This window comes from Marmota flaviventris, chromosome 17 (assembly GCF_047511675.1).
Source record: "Marmota flaviventris isolate mMarFla1 chromosome 17, mMarFla1.hap1, whole genome shotgun sequence".
In the NCBI taxonomy this organism is placed as follows: domain Eukaryota; kingdom Metazoa; phylum Chordata; class Mammalia; order Rodentia; family Sciuridae; genus Marmota; species Marmota flaviventris.
The window spans coordinates 16,914,375-16,930,730 of NC_092514.1; the positions used below are offsets into that span (position 1 = coordinate 16,914,375).

Consider the following 16,356-nt stretch of genomic DNA (forward strand, 5'->3'; position numbering starts at 1 on the left):
TATCAGAGAAAACATTCGGCTTTTGTTTTTTTGTGATTTGCTTACCTCGCTTAGCATGATATTCTCCAGCTTCATCCATTTACTTGCAAATGCCATGATTTTATTATCTTTTTAAGACTGAATAATATTCCATTGTGTATTTATACCACAGTTTCTTTATTCATTCATCTATTGAAGGACATAAGGTTGGTTCCATAATTTAGCTATTGTGAATTGTGCTGCTATAAACATTGATGTGGCTGCATCACTGTATTATGCTGTTTTTAAGTCCTTTGGGTATAAATGAGGAGTGGGATAGCAGGGTCAAATGATGGTTCCATTCCAAGTTTTCTAAGGAATCTCCATACTGCTTTCCAGATTGGTTGCACCAATTTGCAGTCCCACCAGCAATTTAAGAGTGTGCCTTTTTCCCCCCACTTCCTTGCCAACACTTACTGTTACCTTATAGTGATTTTTAAAACCATTTGTCACTTGACATGTCGTTTAAAAACAATTTTTAAACCTTAATATTACACTTATTCCAGGTTTTAACTTTTACCTTTTAAAATTATATGTGGAAAAGTTATGTAGAACATATTCTGCAAATTGTATAGGCAGAAATGTGTTCACAAAGGTTTTAAACAGGTTTAAGGATATTTAAAGTGGAGTCAAGTAATTGGACTTGTGATGTTTAGGTCCATTACAATAAAAAGTTTCTCTTTGCATACTTACTACATTTGAGTGTGTATTATGAGTTAGGCCTTCTGAAGTCTTCATTACTAAGGGTGTTATCTTATTTAATCCTCACAACAATCTCATGTGATCAGCCTCTTATCAGCTTTGTGTGGAAAAGGGAGAGAATTGATCATCTTCCAGGTCACACAGGGAGGGTGGAGCTGGGATTTGAACAAAGGCAGCCTTACTGGACAGAGGCTATTAACTATTACCTACCCTAAATGCTGCTGTAGTTAATGATTAATGAATACTTCTAATAATGTGCACACTTTCTCTGTTGTTGAAAATATCTGTTTGTAAAGGTATCTTTTTTAAAATTTTTTTTTTTTAGCTGTAGTTGGACACAATATCTTTATTTTATTTATTTATTTTTATGTGGTGCTGAGGATCCAACCCAGCGCCTCTCACGTGCTAGGTGAGCACTCTACCACTGAGCCCCAGCCCCAGCCCCCTTGTAAAGGTATCTTTAGTTATGAAAGATCCTATGAGGGTCAGGGGTGTTGGGGCAACAGAGAAGATATGAGGAAAAAGATGAGGAGCTCAGATCCCTGTCAGGTACAAGAGGCGGTAGATGCCACACAAAGATTTCACCTGTTTTTAATTCATGCTTATGTGATGATTGAGTCTAAATAAGAATGATTATTCCAGGTGTTTGACTAACATGAAGGTTTATAAAGGAGATCTGCATTTGTTGAGCACCTCTTGTGTTCAGAGCTGTTTGTATACCTTCTGCAAGTAAATACAAGAAGGGAAAAGAAAAACAAAACAAAAAACCGTAGTGAAAACAAAAATGCAAATGCAAATCAACTCTCTTTACATCAGTTTGGTTACCATGTTGGAGAAATCTTATATCCCTTCATGGTAGACTTAATTATTAAAGTAAAAAAGGAATAAGTATGAATCCTAGTTCTTTATTCCTTTCATGCCCTCCTTCACAACTCAATTCTCTTGATGGAATATACAGATGGTATTTGATTTGTGTGCTTAAATATTTATGTGACTCCTTTTCTACCAGCTAAAGGAACTCTCAGTGAAGATACTATCAGAGTGTTTCTACATCAGATTGCAGCTGCCATGCGAATCCTGCACAGCAAAGGAATAATCCACAGGGATCTCAAACCGCAGAACATTTTGTTGTCTTACGCCAATCGCAGAAAGTCAAGTGTCAGTGGTATTCGAATCAAAATAGGTAAACAGCTATGTTTTGCTTTATGGAAAGGATGTTTCTGAGACTTAGTATTTTTCGATAATTTTAGTTCAGCTTCTTTTGTCAGTTTTTTGGTGCTCTGGTATAAAATTTACTTGAAGCCGTCAGTAAGAAAACAGTTCAAATTCTGTATCTGGTATTGATATTTAATGAGAGCTATATTAATAAATCATTTATTGTATTAGCATTTTTACTTGGGAAGATTGGTATTCCTTGGTTACACAACTTGTTGAGTAGTGAATTGTACAGTTGATTATAACTACTATTTTTTAGTTTGTTGAAATTGAGATAGCTACTACTTTTCCTTCAGTGGCAGACTTATTCAGTAAGTTCTTTGTTTTTCACAATTCCTGTGTCTTAAAGAATCATATGATATTTGTTAAGAGTGAGCCAAAAGTATCATTTGTTTTTCTACTTTTTATTTTGTGAAATAGCGGATTTTGGTTTTGCTCGTTACCTACACAGTAATATGATGGCTGCAACGCTGTGTGGATCCCCAATGTACATGGTAAGTAAGTTTGTGCACCATAAGCATTGAAATTTAAATATAATGCTTGTTTCTGAGTAATATTGATTTTTATATAGGGTTGAACATTGTTATTTCTATTATTGATGTTAAGTATAGTACCAGTACTGCAGTTATCTTTTGCTTTAGCATAGTGGGCTATAAAATTAAGTCATTTTTGTCCATTTGCCTTTATTTTTTAATAGTTTTTATAACTAATAAGAGAGAAACCCTATTAAGTTGAAAATAAAAATTCATTAAGTATAAAGATGCAATAGTTGACATAGTTCTTAGGAATATTTAAAAATGCCTCTTCTGCTAATACCATTTTCTCCATGTTTTCTGTCTTGACAAGATCCCTGAACTGTAGACAGCCCCACACTTAATGATAAAAATCTTATCTTTTCTCTTTATGCTTTCATGTACCTATTATTATATCTGTTAGTTGTAGGCTATGAAACTTCTAAACTAATGGGAAAAACATTTGTTTTCTTTTGGTACTGGGAATTTAACTTAGGGCCCCGTATGTATTTGCTAGGCAAGTGCTCTATTGCTGAGCTATATGTATAGACCTAATGTGAAATATTAAGTTTAGAAATAACTTAATTCTGGAACTTCAGAATTATGTGACATAAATAAATGTCTGTTCCTGTTCTATATATAAGATAGGTTTATATTCTTCTAATTGGGCTAGTGTGGTATACCCCTATCTCTTTATTTTATGAGAAGTGGGAAAAATACCTGTAACAAGTAGTAGAGAAAAGCCTTTGCTTTTAAGATTCATTTTATTTTTTTAAATATTTATTTTTTAGTTATAGTTGGACACAATACCTTTATTTTTATTTATTTATTTTTATGTGATGCTGAGGATCGAACCCAGGCCCTCGCACGTGCAAGGTGAATACTTTACCGATAAGCCACAACCCCAGCCCGTTAAGATACATTTTATTATTGTGTTTTACATCATAATTTTTCTGTAATTGGAAAAGCTTTCAAAATGCAGAAAAAATGTAGGGAAAAATGTAGCATATGCCTGTGAACCTACCATCCATATTTAATGAAGTTAATATTTTGCCATGTTTGGCTTGAGCTTTGTTTAGAAATTAAAATATTTCAGACAACCCAGTTACCTTCTCCCTAATCTCATTACCTACACTCCACCTCTCATAACTTTGAGGGAATCTTTGTTCTGTACTATAATTGGTGTGTATTTTTCCTTCTTATTTTAATACTTTTACTGTACTTTGTGTCCATCATAATATGTAGAAATATTTGTTTCTCCTTTTCATGTGGCATTGTTTTTGAGATTTGCTAGCAAATCTCAAGACCTCATAATTATGTCGATCTAAATTCATTGCAGTGTCATTTGATTAGAGAAATACCACAGTGTGTTAATTTTTTAAGTAGTTATGAGTGTGACCATAGCCAATCAACTAATACATGCATGTTAATTATGTATTTAACATTCATTCATGTTTCTTCAATTTTCTATATTCAGGCTCCTGAAGTTATTATGTCTCAACATTATGATGCTAAGGCAGACTTGTGGAGCATAGGAACAGTGATATATCAATGCCTAGTTGGAAAACCACCTTTTCAGGTAGCCTGATTTTTTCTTTATGTTCTCAGTTTTGGAATCTTCTCATTTTGTAGTTGCCTTTGACTTATAAAATGAATACCTTGAAAGCAGTGTTTTTGGATCCTTTGTGACTTACTTTGATTTTGTTCCAGGAAGAAACTGCTATGGTCAGCTAGAACATCTTTTGCTTTTCATTTATCTGCCTGCCTTTTGTAATTAGACTGGGCATGAAAGCTGGAAGATGTTTTCCAGGCTAGAGAAAACTGGCTGGAGTCTAGCAGTGGTGGGAGGTGGGTGTGAATATTGACAAAAGCACTTTCTGCTTAGTCTGGTTTTGTGGTCTTAGAATCCATGTGAGGATTGGAGCTGATCTGGGAGATCCTTGGAAATCCTATCTCCAACTCTGACAATGTTGGGTGAGAGGGAGTTAATTGTTGAGGTTTTTTTGTAAATTACTTTGGGTTTTTCTTCTTTTTCCCTACCATCCTGTAAAGAAGTGGCCTTACAGATAATAATTATGATGAATTTTGTTGAGTTCATATTTCGATGTTATAATTTCTTAGTTACAAAGATTTTTTTTTAATCTGAAAACTTGGAACAAAGTGAAATTATTTGCCCAAAATGTTTTAAACAAAATCAGTGAAACCATTTTAATAATTTCTAATTTTCCAATCTAATTTGTATGTAGAGTCAGTTTCACTAATCCTGCAGCTCTTGCTATAAGGATGCTATTTATTCCTATGGAGATTTTGGATAGTGCCAGTATACTTAGTTCCTTTCCTTGAATTCTTTGAAGGTCCTAAGTTAAATACACTTCTATTTTACACAATAATTACCTTTTGGGTAGACCATGTAACCTCCAGAATAGTAGATTTTTTTGTTTGCTTGTTTGTTTTGCAGTGCTGGGAATCTAACCTAGGACACTGCACATGCTAGGCAGGTGTAATTCCAGAGTTTCATTCCCAGCCCTAGAATAACAATTCTTAACTTTAACAGTTTGTCTTTAGAAAAGGTACAGTATATCCATGTGTAGAATTTGCACAGTTCCTTAATGACTAATCCTTCAGCAATTCAAGGCTTTCAAGTTAAAATTCTAGTTCTCAAGAATACAAATATTGATCATATGATTTGGAAGTTCTAAAATCCCCTCCCACATCACCACTTTTGTCAGGAAACTAAGCTCCCCACCCTTCTTTCTTTTAACAGGCCAATAGTCCTCAAGACCTAAGGATGTTTTATGAAAAAAACAGGAGTTTAATGCCTAGGTATGTATTTAGATTACACTGAGTTTTACTCTTTGTGAGCATTGTGTTATTTATTTGAACCCTAGGTGTTTTATGTAGAATTTTACTCTTTGTGAGCATTGTGTTATTTATTTGAACCTTAGGTGTTTTATGTATTTCTGTGAGTGTTTTTTCAATTGACAGTGATGTTATGGCAGGAAATTAGAAAATTGCTAACACAGTGGAGGTACTTGTATAGTGCTGGACCATTTTATTTTTTTTGTTTTTTAAATATAAAGTAAATTTAAGATAAAAAATTACAGAAGTTTTAAATTTGTTCTTTGTGGGGAGGCAGACAGAATAAATGTGCATAAAGTAGAAAGTAAATTCCTGTCTATGCTTTGCCCTGTTCTGTAGGATTAACGAGAGTTTGCTCTGGGTCTTTCCGAATCTTTTATGTGGGAGTTTTTTTAATACATGTTTGCTCATTTATGAGTATGTTTACACATACACATATAGTTCAAGACAAGTTACACTGTATTTTATGAATTGTTCTGAAACTTAACTTTAGTATTTCTTACTATATACATTAGTATATACATTCAATGACAGTATATAGAGAGATACTGCATCCTTTTGAATGGCAATCTAGAGTCCTATAGTTAGGTGTTCCATATTTTATTTAATCAGGTCCTTATTGTTTTCATTTTTTGGTTGCTACAAGCACACTTTAGTGTGTGTGTGTGTGGCGTGCACTTGTATGTACACAATATCATGGTGCATTTCTTTAGGATGGATTCCTAGAAATAGAATTATTGGACTGAAAGGTATGCTTTCCAAATAGGCTGTCCCAGATGAAATAGCCATGTAAGCTTTTTTCCTCACATTTTTTAAAATTATTAAAAAATTTTTTTTTGTAGTTGTAGCTGGACATCATGCCTTTATTTTGTTTATTTTTTTATGTGGTGCTAAGGATCAAACCCAGTGCCTCACATGTGCTAGGCAAGCCCACTGCCACTGAGCCCCAGCCCCAGCCCCTTTCCTCACATTTTTACCAACGTGTAATGTTGAATTTCCAGACTTGATGCCTCATAAATGGAGTAGGACAAAGTAGATAATAATTTAATTTGCATTATTCTCTTCATTAGTGAAATTGGCTGTTTTCTTCTCCTTTTGATGTTGGGTATTGAACCCAGAGCCCCTTGCAAGCTAGGCAAGTGCTCTACCTCTGAATTATACCCCAGCAAAGCTAGCTATCTTTTTTTTTTTTTTTTTTATTTGCCTTAATATTCTTTTGTGGTTTTTATTTCATTATTGCTATATTACTGTTACTCATTTTTCCATTGCTTTGCCATTTTCATATTAAAGAATTATATTCTTTTTTTAAAAAAATATTTTTTAACTGGGCACAATATCTTTATTTATTTATTTTTATATGGTGCTGAGGATCGAACCCAGGGCCTCGCATGTGCTAGGCGAGCACTCTATCGTTGAGCCACAACCCCAGCCCCAAAGATATTATATTCTTACTTGTACTTATTTAAGCTCTGCCCCTTTCCAGACAAAACTGGATGTGGCTCTTTTTCTAATAGAGAGCTTCATAGTAACTATTTGTGCAAGTTGTGTTAAAACTCAGAGATGTTGGTGTTGTGCTTCTGGAGTGCTTTATTCTTGTAAATACTCTAAACCAATAACAATAATAGTCACAATTGATGTTATTTCTCAAGGGCTATTGTAATGCTCTACCCTCTCCCACCAAAATATTATGCTTTGCTGTGGTCTTTTTATATTTGTGAAACTGCATATACATTTTCCATATTTGCCATAATGAAGGCAAAAATAATGTATTTAATATAAATAAACTTACCACTTAGGTTGTTTTTTTCCTTTTCCCCAGTATTCCTAGAGAAACTTCACCTTATTTGGCTAATCTCCTTTTGGGTTTGCTTCAGAGAAACCAAAAAGACAGAATGGATTTTGGTAAGTAATAGTTTCAAATTTTGTGTGCTTTCTAATTTTACTTTTATGTACTCTGAAGAGATTGAAAGTTGATACTATAAAGATGTCAGAAGAAAATTAGTTAATTTATTTATTTATTTTCTCTTTTTTTTATTAGTTGTTCAAAACATTACAAAGCTCTTGACATATCATGTTTCATACATTTGATTCAAGTGGGTTATGAACTCCCATTTTTACCCCGCATACAGATTGCAGAATCACATCGTTACACATCCACGTAGTGTCTGTTGTATTCTGCAAATTACAGTTAATTTAAATTTTCTTTTTTTATCATTTTATTATTCTGCCCCTCTTTATTTTCTTTCACTAATTTTGTAGATAGTTATTGAGTCCTTATTATAATCTAGGTACTGAGATAAACAAATTAAAGAAAATTCCTGTCCTCATTAGCATATATTCTATTGGGGGGGGAGACAAATTATAAACTATAATTGCATACTATATTAGAAGGTACAAGGTACTATGAGAATAATAGGGACAGAGGATTGAAATTTTAAGGTCAGAAGTAAGGTCTTTACTGAGAAAGTGGCATTTAAATGATTTGATCAACTTGAAATGAGTGTGAGCTATGAGGATAGGTATGGGAAGAGCTGTTCAGGCAGAGTGAATAGCCCTTTCAAAGTTTTAGAGTAGAGAGCATGCATGAAGCTTGAGGAACAACTAGAAAGCGGCTAAAGACAGGCTTTTCTCTAAAAGTGTAATGGGAGCCATTGGAAGGTTTTGAGTTGAGGGAAATTGATCTGACTAATGTTTTTTAAAGGATAAATCTGGCTGCTTCTTGAGCATGGACTGTGTATGAGGAGAAGGTCAGAGGCTGGGAGACTCTTCAGGACATTCTTGGTTACCCAAGTGAGACAAAATGGAGCTAGTAATTTTTAGTTGAATGCAAATTTTTGATTAACACAAAGATGTAGTAATTTTGACAGCTTATTAGGCTGTTATAATAGCAGTGGAGGTTGTGAGAAGAAGCTGGGTTCTGCGTTTTTCTGAGGGCAGAGGCAACAGTGTTTACTGATGGTTTGAATGTGGGGTGTGAAACAAAGAAAATATTCAGCAACAACTCTGAGGATTTTGGCCAGAGCAGCTGTAAGGGTGGAGTTGTTGGTTACAGAGTTAGGGAAGATTATGGATAGGGCAAGACTGTGGGGATCAGAAGAGGGGTTCCAGCTGGATATGTCACATTTAAGATAATCATTAGATATCTAAGTGCAGCTGTCAGAAGCCACTTGAATTACGGAGGAAAGATTGGGGGTTTATTTTTGAGAGTTGTCAGTTGATGGGGTGATATATATTAAACAGATTGATTTCTAGTATAGCGTTTAAGTTCCTTTATTGATTCTTTTTTTGAATGCTGTTGAGTCATGGTTGCTTTATCGATTACAGTATGCATCGTAAGTTAGCATAGTCTATTTCATATAAATACTAGCTGAATCCCAGTATATATTAAAACTTTATTTTTCTGATATTGCTCCATTCCTTCCTCCCTTTATTCTGTAATTGTCACATATGTCACATCTATGTTATAATCTCAACAGTGTGGTATTATAGCTATTGCTTTATATAGTTTTATGTCTTTTTCAGAAGTTAAGGGAAGAAAGAAAAAAATAGTGAAAAATCTGTATATCTGTCATTCTTGGTATTCTTCATTTCTTCTTGTGGATTCAGATTACTGTTTAGTATCACTTTTTGGCTCCAGCATAATTCCATTCCTTCTTGCCTGTCTCCTTTGTGCTATCATTGATTAATGTCTGTTTAAAGATTACATTCTCATTTTTCCTTGCAGAAGCATTTTTTAGCCATCCTTTTCTAGAGCAGGTTCCAGTAAAAAAATGTGAGTACTCTTTGTTTTTCCATTTTTTACTTAAAAGAGTGAATATAAGCTAATAAAAAAATTAGTATTTTGTATTACAAAATAGCAGTTGTTTTTCTATCCATATCCAAGTTGAAAAAGATCTAGTAATTTTTAGTTGCCTCCATGGCAGCTTATTAATTAAGTAAGTAGTTGAATGCAAATTTTTGATTAACACAAAGATGTAGTAATTTTGACAGCTTATTCTATTAGGCAGTGCTTGTAATGTACTATAGTATGATATAGCTCTTTGGCTGTGTTTATTCCCCAGCTTGCCCAGTCCCAGTGCCTGTATATGCTGGTTCTGTCCCTGGAAACTCCTGTGGCAGCTCTCCATCTTGTCGCTTTGCTTCTCCACCAGTAAGTTCCCATTTTATTAGAAATAATTCCAGAATTAGTGCTATTGCATTTATTCACAAATGGAGCTTGCTCTGGAGGCTCTTTTTTTATTAGTGTTTACTAATTAAGCTGAAGTTTAAGAGAAAGTGTTAGAGTTGGATCAAATGGACCTATTTTTGAACCTCTTTCCTTTCTTCACTGTGTAGCTTCAGCAAAAAATATTACCTCTCTGGGCCATTTCCTCTGAACACTGAGCACAGTACTACCACCTTTTTATACTCTATAGGATTTTGGTGATGATACTTGCAAACAAAGACTACCCATTACAGGTGAATAAGCAATAAAATTTATTTTACCTGCATACTATAAATGTTGGGATTATATAGGATTTCTAGTGTGGAGTAGTGACCTTGGAGTCATATTTTTATTGGTTTGATTGTGATTACTGACCCCTTAAAGTTTCTTCTCAAACCTCTTTTCTTCTTCTGAAGTTCCCAAGCCATTTCTTCCATGACTCTGTTCCCTCCAGTTTAAGTACTTTGTCCTGATCCTCAGGACTTCTGATTACTCTTGTCACCACTTCTTATTTATTTATTTTTATTGATTAAAAAAAAAAATGACAGCGGAATGCATTACAACTCTTATTACACATATACAGCACAATTTTTCATATCTCTGGTTGAATATAAAGTGTGTTGACAACAATTCATATCTTCATACGTGTACTTTGGATAATGATGTCATCACATTCCACCATCCTTGCTAATCCCCTGCCCAATCCCTTTCCCTCCCTCCCCTCTGCCTTATCTAGAATTTATCTATTCCTCCCATGCAACCCCCTCTCTGCCCTACTATGAGTCAGCCTCCTTATATCAGAAAAAACATTCGGCATTTGTTTTTTTGGGATTGGCTAACTTTACTTAGCATTATCTTCTCCAACACCATCCATTTACCTGCAAATGCCATGATTTTATTCTTTCTTATTGCTGAGTAATATTCCATTGTGTATTTATGCCACATTTTTTTTAATCCATTCATCCACTGAAGGGCATCTGGGTTGGCTCCACAGTTTAGCTATTGTGAATTGTGCTTCTATAAACATTGTTGTGGCTATGTCCCTGTAGTATGCTGTATGCTGTCACCACTTCTTACTGTACTCTCCTAGGGTGTTATTTTATTTTTAAAAAATATTTTTAGTTGTAGCTGGACATAACACCTTTATTTTACTTATTTATTTTTCTGTGTTGCTGAGGATCAAACCAGTGCCTCACATGTGCTAGGCAAATGCTCTACTACTGAGCTACAACTCTATCCTCTCCTAGGGTTTTACTTAGCTCTCTTATGTTGTTCTTCTTCTTCTTTTTTTTTTTTTTAATTGACCCTTCCCCCAAATCTGTGTTGCAGCCTGTGACCTTGAGACTTTTACACAGCTGAAGGTCCAAGGCTCTGTGTCAGCTATTGTGAATATTTTTCAGGTTAGCCTGACAGACATGAATTTCTTGAATTCTGTTGGCAGAATGGTGGAGAAGCCATAAAAGGAAGTAATTTTGTGGTTAGCCAGTTGAGACAACTCAGGTTTAAGAGCATGGAGTTTGGGAGTTCCTACTTGGCATAGTAACTATTAATTTCTCTGAGCCCTCCTCATATTCAAAACGAGTATAATTTACTTCCTTAATAGGGTTCTTTAAGGATAAATAGGCTTAAGCCCTTACTACTGTGTGTAGTACACAGTAAGTGCTCAAGCAGTGATGACAGCTGTTATTATTTTTCAGCGAAATCTAGTAGTTCCTAGTTAAAGCAGATGGGAAAGTAACCTATTGCTAACAGACAAATCTTGAAACTGGCAAAAACCTTTCTTGTAGAACCCTGTAAATCCAAACCAAAAGTGGATGTAAGACTTACTTTATATTCCTGTGAAGGTGAAAAATTAAGAGAGGAGAAAGAACTTTGTATATTTCCTGTGTCAGTCTGGAATACTTGAAGAACACAAGAAAAACAAAAAAAGCTACTCTGGATTTGGAGCTTGTCAGGGAGAAAGGTAGAGGAAGTGTATTGACATACAAAACTTTATCTGGAGCCTGGTAGACTGGCCTCATCCTGGCCCCACTACTTTCTCACTGGTAACTTTGAGCTGGCCACTTAGAGAACTGAGTCTGGATGTTCTCCTGTGGAACTAGGTCTGGTTAACCTTTGCGTGCAGGGTTTTTTTTTTTTTGTTTGTTTGTTTTGGTTTGTTTATTTAATTCATTAATTAATTTGCTTTTCATATTATGTCTCACATTGTGTCAAATATATACTTTATAATAAAACTTAAAATTACTATGGGGTAGGCCCTTTTCACATATAACCACCACCATTAAGGGTTTTTTAAAAAATTTAATTGGGTGACAGTAGGTAGGTAAGTCAGTCGTGTGTGTGTGTGTAAATTTTACATATAAAAATTATATGTATAAATGCATATACATACATACATAGTATATACATACAGAGCAAGGGGCTGGGCATACTGGTACATGCCTGTAATCCTAGCTATTTGAGAAGCTGAGGCAGGAGGACCATAGATTGGAGGCCAGCCTGAGCAACTCAGTGAGACCCTGTCTCAAAAAATAAAAGGGGATGTAGCTCAATGGTAGAGTGCCTCTGGGTTCAGTCCCCAGTACCACCAATAAATAGATAGATAGATAGATAAAATAGATAAATGAAAAAACTAGGGACATTGCTCAGTGGCAGAGCACTTGCCTAACATGCATGAGACCCTGGGTCTAATTCCCAATTCCACCAAGGTATATAAACCTCAATTGACTGTGGGAATAAGGATTAGGGGCATCATAATCAGACTGAGGATTCAGGAGGGCTTGTCTAAAGAGAGTATTGTTTGAGCTGAGTTTTTAATGAATGAATTAGCAAAAAGATGGTATAATAGACAGGAACCCCCATATAAGAAGTGATGGAAATGTGAACCACTGAAGGAACTCTAGCTCTCCTTGGGGACTTGCATTTAAATTTGTTAGAATTTAAAATAGTCACACCAGCACCATGTGAAGTACTTGATAATTGAAGTTGGGGAGAGACTAGTCAGTAGGATAAAGATACAAAGTAAGGACTGAAGGGTGGGAGAGCCCTGAGAAGTTCTGTATTTTTCTTCTGGTTTTCAAGAGACAAATGAGAAAATGTACTCACAAAAGAGACAAAGAGGGCTGTGGCTGTAGCTCAGTGGTAGAGCTCTTGCCTCGCATGGATGAGGCACTGGGTTTGATCCTCAGCACCAAGTAAAAATAAATAAATAAATAAATAGAGATAAAGGAGGGGTCTCCATGAAGTAGGAGGAAAAATAAGAGCGGGGCCGTGAAGTGAGGGGGAAGAACGTTAAGTACTTTTGTGGTAAAGTATTGACAGTATTTGTAAGCTTAATAAAGACAGTTTTATTGGAGAGTTGAAGACAAAAAATGGATTATGGTAGATTAAGGGATATATAAGCGTTAAGGAATTTGAGTCGGTAAAAATAACTTCAAGAAATATCGTTAAGAAAAACAGAGGGCTGGGGCTGTAGCATATGATAGAGTACTTGCCTAGCGTAAGTGTAGTCCCAGGTTCAATTCCCTGTATCTATTTATCTATCTTTCTCTCTCCCCCCTTTCTCTCTCTCTCTCCCCCCCCCCTCACACACACACACACACACAAAACAACAACAACAATAATAACAACAAAAGGAAAGGTGGGAATAAGGATTAGGGGCATTATAATCAGACTGAGGATTCAGGAGGGCTTGTCTAAAGAGAGTATTGTTTGAGCTGAGTTTTTAATGAATGAATTAGCAAAAAGATGGTATAATAGACAGGAACCCCCCATATAAGAAGTGATAGAAATGTGAACCACTGAAGGAACTCTAGCTCTCCTTGGGGATTTGCATTTGAGATGTGAGAAAATTAAACATATTTATGTGTAGAGGTACAAAAAGCCAGAATCAACAGAGAGGGTGAAAATGTCAGGAGCTGATCTGTGTCCTTGGGGAGTTGGCATGGGTGGTGGAATGAGGAGCAAGACCAGGTGGAAAGATTAGTTTTGAATAAAAGGGAAGCATCTCTTCTGTGAAGATGAGAAATGAGAGGACCATTTGTAGGTGTAGATACTTTCATTAATAGCAGGGAAAGAAATTGAGAAAGTTCTTGCTTAACCCACTGTCAAGAAATTGTGGAGTTTGATACTTGCAATCACATCTCAACTCGACTGCCTTTTAGTTATATGGTCTCAGGAAAATTACTTAACCATCTGAGGTTTTGTTTAGTTAGATGCGAAAGAGAGTTCAGAATAAGGCTGGAGTTAGATAACAAGTGGAAAGCTTTGAACTCCTCTTGCCTTTTCTTATTACCTTCAGATATAAAGTCTTCAAAAAGATTTTACGTATGTCACATACAGAAAAGGAAGTAATAAGATGCTTTGAGACTGATTTCATTGCATGGTGATATTCAGAGGAGCAGCAGGAATAAATTGGGCATTTAAAGCTTGATGTTAACAGCATGATGTAGTGCAAATTCAATTTTTTAGAAAACCATTGTATAATCAAGACACTCAGAGCTATCACGAGAGAACTTGATTGAGGCAATTGCTGAAAAGTACATAGCTAGTGATACCTAAGTATTTGCTTAAATAGATTTCTCTGCTTTTCTTCTCTTCCTGACCTGTCTTCCACAAACTACCTCACCTCATAACAAAATACAAACAAAAGTAACACACCCACACCTGTAAAGTTTTCCAATATTTTTTTCTGTGAGTGTAAATGAATTTCTAGTCTAACATAGTTACCCTTATTGACTTATCTATTTATCTTACATAATATGTTAGTCTTTCACTTCCTGTTTATCATGTTTTCTTCACGGCAGATTTAGAACTTGTTTTTGTTTGCAAGATGTGATTAATTTAAAGTCCCTGGACATTTTGTGTTATTAAGTGAATAGTTATTGAGTATCTGCTTTGCTGGGCCACAAGCTTGGGCAGGAGATATTTCAGTGATTAAAAATTCACCTCAAAGGCTTCACAAGAGGCAGATAGGTACATGTGATAAGTTGTATTTTTAAGTATCATTTTTGGAAAATATTTTAGAAGTCTTTATGGCAATACTTCTAAACTGTGCTCTTCTAAAAGAAAAACTTTCCAGAGAGGATTTTTTTTTTTTTTTTAAATCTTAGGTTGAATTCAACTTTGTGCCCCATTTCATGAAAAAAAAAAATTCCTTAATCTAATGGCTATTCTGACTTGCATTTGATTATTAGGCCAGTTTTAATTTTATGTTGTTAATTTTAGTCCCTTCCAGATATGCAGCATATTCAGGAAGAAAACTTATCCTCCCCACCATTGGGTCCTCCCAACTATCTACAAGTGTCTAAAGATTCTGCCAGTACTAGTAGCAAGAACTCTTCTTGTGACACGGATGACTTTGTTTTGGTACCACACAACATCTCGTCAGACCACTCATGTGAGAATCTTTCTACTTGTACACATTATATTTCTTAATTTGCTAAATTAGCAGTTTTTAACCTGTGTATCACACTTTCTTGTGTAGGACACCTTTTCAAATGGGCATTTTATTTAGTTGTTTGAGTTCTTAGAATTACTCACTTGCCTTTCTAAGATCTGTTCAGTCATCTATAAAACAATTTTGGATGCTGAAGTTACATGAAAGTTTTATAAGAAATTATCTCAAATTTTGTATCCAAACAGAAAAAAAGAGAGAAGCCATCATAATAAGTAAAATTAATTTTAAGGGAAGGAATTAAAGGAATAACTCATTTAAGAACAAAACCTAAGATTGGAGTCTTTTAGGAAATACATTCAGGAGTAAGTTCAGGAACAAGCTTCATAAATATATAGAAAGAATTTTTTATAAAGGAACTAGAATGAAGATTTATACTATAAGTATAGTCAGTGTTCTTTGGAATAGTAAAGTGTACCAGAAAATCTACAAGAGAGAGAAATTAGACAAAAGTGTTAGATGAAAACCATGATTTGAGTATGAAAGAATAGATCAGAGAAGCTAGAAGATCTGATTCCTTTAGCAGTTGAGTAGTACTAAGTACTAACTATATGCAGAAGTTTGCATTAAGAGGTTTATTTAGTTGTTTGTCAAATACTTATTTCATAGGTACTGCCAGGTGTTGTGTTCATCATTGCAAAGGTCAAAATCCCCAGATTAACTTAAGGATTTTATTACCCAGGGAGGGAAAACATGGACCACAGCAAGTATATGTACAATTTATAGTCAGAGCTGTGAGAATCATAAGTTACCCTTAAAAATCATCCACTACAGTGGTTTGATTTCTTTACAAAAATTTTAAAAACTTTTAAAATTATGAAATATTTTAAACAGAAAATAACACTCAAGTTACCTCCCCCATGCTATGCTGCTTTTTTAAAAAATATTTACTTTTGATGTGATTCTGCAATCTGTGTATGGGGTGAAGGTGGGAGTTCATAACCCACTTGAAACAAAGTGTGGAATATGATATGTCAAGAAATTTGTAATGTTTTGAACAACCCACAATAAAAAATTAAAAAAAAAAAAAAAAAATATTTACTTTTTAGTTGTAGTTAAACACAATACCTTTATTTTATTTATTTTTATGTAGTGCTAAGGATTGAACCCAGTGCCTCACAGATGCTAGACGAACATTCTGTGGCTGAGCCACAACCCCACCCCCCTATGCTGCTTTTTATACATGTCAACATTTTGCCATATTTGTTTTAAATGTTTTCCCTAAAGGTATAAAAATTCTATAGGAACATTCACATTTTCTACTTTCTATTTTTTCTAGACAGATATTCTTCCTATAGATATTTTTATCCTTTAATATGTATTCATATATAATAGATAGTATTTTAATCTTTTCATAGTTTTAAGTAAATGGTTTATAGAATGCTTACTTC

At 34.7% G+C, this 16,356-nt stretch overlaps 1 protein-coding gene across 5 annotated transcripts in view; it reads left to right on the forward strand.

Annotated features, from left to right (window-relative positions):
- LOC114080204 (serine/threonine-protein kinase ULK2) overlaps nt 1–16,356 on the forward strand; it is a 106,464-nt gene that overhangs the window by 23,351 nt on the left and 66,757 nt on the right. For all 5 annotated transcript variants that reach the window (XM_034635285.2, XM_071603890.1, XM_071603889.1 and 2 more), the window contains exons 6-13: nt 1,730–1,903; nt 2,356–2,429; nt 3,925–4,026; nt 5,212–5,270; nt 7,126–7,208; nt 9,031–9,078; nt 9,368–9,456; nt 14,737–14,908. In XM_034635285.2, coding sequence (XP_034491176.2) covers nt 1,730–1,903; nt 2,356–2,429; nt 3,925–4,026; nt 5,212–5,270; nt 7,126–7,208; nt 9,031–9,078; nt 9,368–9,456; nt 14,737–14,908 — 801 coding nt within the window. The remainder of the gene's footprint in view (nt 1–1,729; nt 1,904–2,355; nt 2,430–3,924; nt 4,027–5,211; nt 5,271–7,125; nt 7,209–9,030; nt 9,079–9,367; nt 9,457–14,736; nt 14,909–16,356) is intronic.